Genomic DNA, 6,981 nt, shown 5'->3' with positions numbered 1-6,981 from the left:
GCAGCTCTGGGGACGCAACCCAAGGCCTTTTTGGGAGGTGGGTACCTCCTACGGTGCTATAGCACCGCCCTTCAGATAGAGGAGCAAACGGTTGTGAGATGGGAGTTCGCTCCCCATGACACTTGTTGGTTTGACGGTAGGTTTTTGCTGACTTGCGTTGCCAGTGCTGGCGTTGTTCCTGCTCCCCCACACAGGGTGGCAGGAGATGCCGATGGTCACACAAGAAGCCAGCGTCCTACCTGGCTCAGCCCCAGCGGCCGGGCTGTACAGCCAGCTCCTGTCCCTCAGGGGCACTGTGTAAGGCTCAGCTGCAGCCCGGCTGGTCGAACAGTGGTTTGGTGATGAGGATTTGGGTTTTCTGCAGACAGCGGAGCTGCAGCTCAGGCAGGAGCAGACAGAGCTGTGACCCCAGCTTGTGCTCCTCTCCCCGCTCACAGCACAGTCCTCCCTAATGGCGTCTCCGCAGACGGAGGAGTTCTTCGACCTCATCGCCAGCTCCCAGAGCAGACGGCTGGATGACCAACGAGCCAACGTGGGCAACCTGCCAGGCCTCCGGATAACACACAACAACCTGGGGCACCTGCGGGTGGAGGGGGACGCCCAGGAGCCCGGGGACGAGTTCTTCAACATGCTCATGAAGTGTCAGGTACCGCAGTGGGGCTGAGCGGGCTGCTGAGCCAGAGGGGGGACACTAGTTTCTCCCACACAGGCAAACACCATCCCCTGATCCCACCTGCCCTGCAGGGAGGGGCTGTGGCCACCAGCTGCCCACCCGCAGCCCTGGGCACCCAGGCAGGTACTTGTCTTTGCCTCCAGGTCCTTCTTTTTACTCTGTACTGAGGGCACTGTACTGAGCTTTGTCACCGCCCTACAAGTGAGAGGGTGTCTGAAGAACCCACCACGCAGTGCCTACAGCCCTGCCCTGGGTCACTGCTCTTCCCTTACGCTGGAGCCCACAGCACTGCTGTGCCACTGCCCTGTGCCCCGGGACGGGGAGTGCGTGGGCCCCTCTTGAGCACTGCTCCCAGCCCTTTACTTCCATGACAGGACCATCTTGTCAGTACTCAGCCCTAACGCCTGTTCTCCTCCCCATGCAGTCCTCCAGGATAGATGACCAGCGCTGTGCACCACCAGACTCCATTCCCCGTGGCCCCACGATGCCGGATGAAGACTTCTTCAGCCTCATCCAGCGTGTCCAGGCCAAACGCATGGACGAGCAGCGGGTAGATTTGGCCTCAGCGCAGGAGGAGGCAGCAGAGGAGCAGCAGAAGCCTGGTTCCAGCTAAGAACTGGGGTTTGGTTTTGGGGGGGTTGTTTTGGTTTCATTTTGTTTTTTAAGAAAAAAAAGTGTAGGTGGTTTCAAACCTGAGCGCTCCTGTGCTCCCACAGACTTCTCCCAGGAGCCGCCCCAGGGACACGAGGAGCTGCACCTCCGCTGCGTTGCACCTGCCTGCTCCGTGGAGGCAGTGTTACAGGAAGGGCCACCAGATGGAGGACCGTTTTAAAAAAAGGGGTTTTTTTAGGTCACACGGCCACTGTAACACTGGGCAGCGCACAAGGGAAGAAGACTTTGGCAGCCCCTTTGCTTATCACCTAAAAATCCAGGAACTTGTGCTGTCGGCCAAAGGAGGAGCCCAGAGTGGGTAATGAACTAACTCCAGCCTTGATGTCTTTTTTTTCCACAACATTTTTAATTTAATGGGGGAAGGGAAGAGCACCTTTTCCATTTTGAAGTCCTCCGGTCTTGCCTGCATCACGAGGTGACACAAATTCCCCTGGATCCCTCCCTGGAACGTCTTGTTCAGCTTTGTTTTTTCTACAGGAGGAAATGAGCCGAAGTCAGAGACTACACAGGTCCTTTTAAACCTCACCCCCACCCCAGCTGCAGTCATGGTCCCACACACCTTAAAGTTTATTTTAGGTTTGCTGAGGACTCTGCAGTGAGCGCTGTGACACCCCCTCTGCTTCCCCAGCCACAGTCCTGTGCAGAGCTGCACCAGGACCTCCTGAGCAGAAGCAAAGCCCTGCTCGCCCTGAGCTTTAGTGGGATTTGGTTACCTCTAGAGAACAGCCGTGCAGCAAAGAGCAGCTTCAGCCTGGGACACAGCCTGGAAGGCAGCTGCCAGCTGTGCCGCCTGCACCGCAGGCCCGAGACAGGGCCTGTGCCTGGGAAGGGAGGAAGGAAATCTCTGCCCATCTGTTCAGCACAAGGCAAACGTGGGCATCTCATCACTTCTGGTGCCACCGAGCCAGAAGTCTCATGCAGCATTGTCCTCTGTGCAGGTGAGTGTGCCCGAGGCAGAAGCCTGCATTCGGCAATGACCTACTTCACGAGCCAGTTTTCTGTCCTTGTCAGGAGAGCAAGTGGAACTATCCCCTCCTCCGTTGCAGTCGGGAAAAATAGCCCTCGCCTCCCCTTGTTTCTCCCCAAATCAGTGCTGAGCTTCTCCCTGTCCCTGTGGGCCCCGGCAGAGCTGCTCTCGGCGAGGCACTCTGGGTTTGCCCAATCTGTCTCCAATGAATGGAGCCTCACGAGAGCTCCAGACTGGGGCGTTGGCTGGGAAGACAATTCCACCCCACACGCAAGCGCAAGGGTTGACATTTACTTTCATTCCTTACCCTTTTGGAACAGTTGGAAAAGCAAGCCCAGGGAGGAGGGATATAACTTCAGGAGGTGGAGTATTTTTTCTTTGCTTGACCAGACAGGCTATCTTGGACTTCAGAAACTCCAGTAACGAGTTCTGCCAAAGCAGATATGTTCCTGTAGAGAACAAATCAGCACTTTCTATTTGAAATGCATTTGATGGAAACATTTCCAACCAGCAGGAAGATTTTTAGACCAGTGATGCTGCTCATCGGGCATTTATCCTGCCTGCACTGACCATGTGGAGGGGTAGCTGCATTTCACCTGCTACCAGGGAGCACTCGCCTGCTACACTGCTCCAAGGACTGCTCGGTCCAGGCTCAGCCTCCTTCCTGGGGCTGCTCAGAGCTCTGGAGAAGGGACAGGAGGACCTGCCCAGCCACCTACGTACCGACCCGGCTTGCATTTGTAAAGAGGAGGAAAACATTGAAGTTGAAGATGACCTGACCAGCTGCAGGCTCGGGTCTGTGCAGCTCTCAGCCAGGTGATGAACTGGAATCTGACCATTAAGCTTTCAGAGGTGTTAATTATTTGCCATATACTTGAATGTATGAGCTTATTTATTTTTTACATGTGCATTTGCTAATGTCATTTTAATGGGGAATTTCCAACCCACAGGTACTTTTTTTTCTAAAAAATAATCTGCCAAATGAATTAATATATTAGAAACGAATACAGCTCAAGGGGAAGGGGGGTTGTGCTTAATAAATATTTGTGTCTAAGCTTCAGTGACAAAAATTAATTTCCGTTATTTCTTGGCCAGCTTGCCTGCTCTGCTGGCAGCAGAGCTAATGCTGGCCATTTGGACTGGGGTTGGGCGTGGGTGGTGGTTTCTTGTGGCAGACACCACCATGTGTAAGTGTTAAGAAAAGGATGTATGCACCCCCCTACACATCCCTAGTCCCAAGAGTACGCGGGTCTCTTGGGCGGCAGGCACCATCCCCAGCTCTGCCTGCCCTAAATGCACAGCATCGGTCTGACTGCGTGGCTGTGGAGGGAGGCACAAAGCCCTGAGCGTTCCCCAGCTAGAGCATCAGCCCAAGCCCAGAAGTTACCAGGACGACAGGGCAGACAAACAGCCCTGCAGTGGCTGAGAAAAGACTGGCTTGAGCCCTCCTCTAGGAACGTGGCTGAGCCTTTCCTTTCAGGCCCTGCCTCGGCGTGCCAGCTCAGCCCTGTCTTGGTGCCTTCTCAGCGCCTGGCCCAAAAGCTGCGTCTTGTTTCCCCGGCAGCAGCTACCAGAGGAAAAGGGCAGCGAGTGCTGTGCAAAGCCCCTGGCATCAGCCCTCAGTGAAGACACAAAGCAGCAGGCAGCGGCGCTAGCTCATTCCAACGCAGCAGGAGTGAGCAGGCCATTAGACTTCGCTAGAAAGTGGGCCTGAGAACAGATTTTGGATCCTGAGCTGTGGTGAGGATAAAGCCAAGACACAGCTGGTGTTTCCACGCCTGGCTAACTTGTGCTGGCCCCTGCCAGTCCTGATCAAAGACTAATGAAGAGCCACCAGCTTGTTCTCATCAGGCATATAGAAGTCTCTGTGTGTGACTTGGGGACAGAACCATGCCCCCAGGTACGCAAAGGACAGAGGCTTAGATTCCCAGGAACAGGTGAAATCCCTGTAAGTGAGGGATGGTGTCTCACCTGTGGTCTCTCTGTCCTTAGCAGCTGGAGAAGGGATCACATGCTCTCCAGTAAACGTTCTCCCTCACAGCACCTACCAAACAGAAAGAGAGCCCCTGTGTGCGGGAGGCAATAGCTACAACCCAATTGCCAGAGTGGCTCACAGCCTGCAATTGGGTTTTTTTTCCATTTATTGGAACGGAACTTCCTATGTTCCAACTTGCACCCATTGCCCCTCGTCCTGTCACTGGGAACCACCGAGAAGAGTGTGGCTCCATCCTCCTTCAACCCACCCTTTAGATATTTGTAAGTAATAATAAGGTCTCCCCTCAGCCTTCTCTTCTCCAGGCTAAAGAGTCCCAGCTCTCTCAGCCTTTCTTCATAAGGGAGATGCTCCAATCCCTCAATCATCTTGGTTGCCCTTCGCTGGACTCTCTCCAGGTTGCTGCTCTGCCGTACCCTGCAGTACCAGAGAGCAGCGCGCCAGTCTCCAACGCCAGCGCTTCCTTCTCCCATGCCGCCAAGGCACCCAGGCCCACAGAGCTTGGTCCCATGTAGGGAAGCGCTCTCCGATGCTGACACCCGCCGGATAGATGTGGGATTGCCGGGGCCAGTGCAATGCTAACGTGGGCTGACTTGGTGTTTGGCTCTGGACTGCCGAGCGCTGCTGCAGCAGCTGTGAAGTGCAAGTTACTACAGAGCAGGGTACTGTCCCTGATGCAGGGCTGGAGGTGATGAGAAACTAAAAAACCAGCAGACATGCAAGATACTGATTCCTACTCAGCTGTACACATGCCCTAAGAGGCACTTGGGAGACAGGGCTGATGTCAGACCCGGGGGGACTTTTGTATTGCTCATCTGCCAAGTCACGTCAGGGCTTGAGTCTCCGCACTTACCTCACTCCTCCCCAGAGTCTCGTGCTGTTACTGCTCCAGCCATCATTGATCTTCATCTGGCTGGAAAGGCTCTCAGCCTGCAGGAAGGGATACGCTGGCCCAGCACACCCAGGCACTGTAAATTTCAGTCTGGAGTTGGACAGGTTTCAGCAGCTCTCCATAGCAATCTCCTGAGACCCCACGAGGCCAGGACACAGCTGTGGGCTAAGTTAACTCCTGCGTGGCTTTGCAGTGAGGCAGGGCCATCCCTGCACTGAATAGCCCAGCCCAAGGACACAGTGGAGACACGCACACGCAGGGTTTTAAGTGATGGGCTCACCCAGCCTCACTGTGCCTCTCTACGCTACAGTAGGACCTGGAGGCCCAGAACCCACCTACATTAGACCCTATAGAAGCAGCACAAATAAGCAGCGATTCATTTCACAGCCCTCAGTGCCCCTCCTCACTGCCACTATGGGAAAAGAAACACACCTGCCCAATCATCACTTCAGTGGGCAAATTCCCTGGACAGTCTCCCAAGTGGCTCCTCGGTACAGCTGAGCCCCCCCCACAGCACACCCAAGCGTGGCGGTGTTTAGAACTGCCACCTCTGTGTAAGGCAGCCAGAGGCCCAGTCCCGTGCAGCACACACAACACATTCATGCATGCTGGCAGCACAAAGCAGCAGGGAGTTATGTCAGGCAGCCCCAGCAAATGAGCGGCTGCACCCCAGCTTCCCTCTGGTTTGGGCCCACGCAAAGACCTTCCCTCAGCAAGTCCCATCACTGCTCGATTCCCAGCCTCATCTCACCCACCTTCACCAAACACTGCTGCCTTCCTGCGGAGCATGGGCCAGAACCCCAGTAACCGCCACAGCTAACAAACGTGACCCACCAGAGTCCCACACCGGCCGGATTAACACAGGAATTTGGCTGTACTACAAAAGGAGGATTTGCTCAGAGGCAGAAAACAAGAGTATTTGCCATTTTGCAGAAAAGCGCTCGTGGGACAGGATTCAGGAACAGGATCCATCCCTTAACAGCCACAGTAAAATGATTCAAGGAATGTGCAAACAGCTTTATGTTTGCCACCCATCCTGTGAATGCTGTTTTGCCCCCCCCAAAAAAAAACCACCTCTCCTCTGTGCCACAAAGACCTACCCTGGTCGGCTGCACCTTCAGCCACTCTCCTCTGCTCTACCGCACCAGGCCTTCATAGCACTTTTTTCCTATCTTGACACACCTCCAGTGCAAGAGAAAGGCTGCTTCTCTTCTTCCCTCTCCCTCGTCTTTGGCTAAAGCACAGTCTGCTGGGCCCCTCTTAGACAGAGCGTGTTCACCTGTGTCCTCTTTCAAGAACAGACACGCTTCCCTGTGACACAACATTTTTCAGAAAAAAAAAACCAACCTTCAAAGTGGGAGCACAACATTCCCTTTTTACCTGCAAGCTATTAGCAGCAAAACCTTCTGCATTACACACAAATTCCCCCACTTAACTGCAACCCTCTCCTCTTCCAGCCGAAAGCCCCAGAATGTTTTGTCATGAGAAGCACCGATTTCCTGCACTGTTGCATACGGCAGCCTCAGTGCTTGGTGCTAACCGCGCCACACACCCCCTGCTTGCTGCAGACCTTGCACAGGCAATGGTGGGCAGAGAGCTCTCTGAGCTCCACGCCAACACCTCACCCTGAAGATTTGCCCTCCTCCCCCTGTAATCTGCTGCCTCCTGTTCTGTTCGTGATGTTGGCCTGAACCTTCAGACCACCAGCAAGAACTTGCCACCCTCCACCCTCAGATCCGGGTGCTGCAGAGCCACGCACACTGTCCGGCCCCCACAGCACCTCG

At 54.7% G+C, this 6,981-nt stretch overlaps 1 protein-coding gene across 1 annotated transcript in view; it reads left to right on the top strand.

Annotated features, from left to right (window-relative positions):
- GPSM1 (G-protein signaling modulator 1) overlaps window positions 1–1,286 on the top strand; it is a 57,433-nt gene extending 56,147 nt beyond the window's left edge. Inside the window, exons 12-13 of the mRNA XM_009892262.1 lie at window positions 438–646; window positions 1,098–1,286. Coding sequence (XP_009890564.1) covers window positions 438–646; window positions 1,098–1,286 — 398 coding nt within the window. The remainder of the gene's footprint in view (window positions 1–437; window positions 647–1,097) is intronic.
- The last annotated feature ends 5,695 nt before the right edge of the window (window positions 1,287–6,981 follow it).

This window comes from Charadrius vociferus, unplaced genomic scaffold (genome assembly GCF_000708025.1).
Source record: "Charadrius vociferus isolate BGI_N301 unplaced genomic scaffold, ASM70802v2 scaffold549, whole genome shotgun sequence".
Lineage (NCBI taxonomy): Eukaryota > Metazoa > Chordata > Aves > Charadriiformes > Charadriidae > Charadrius > Charadrius vociferus.
The sequence above is the reverse complement of the archived record's forward strand: the minus strand, read 5'-3'. Positions and strand labels throughout refer to the sequence as shown.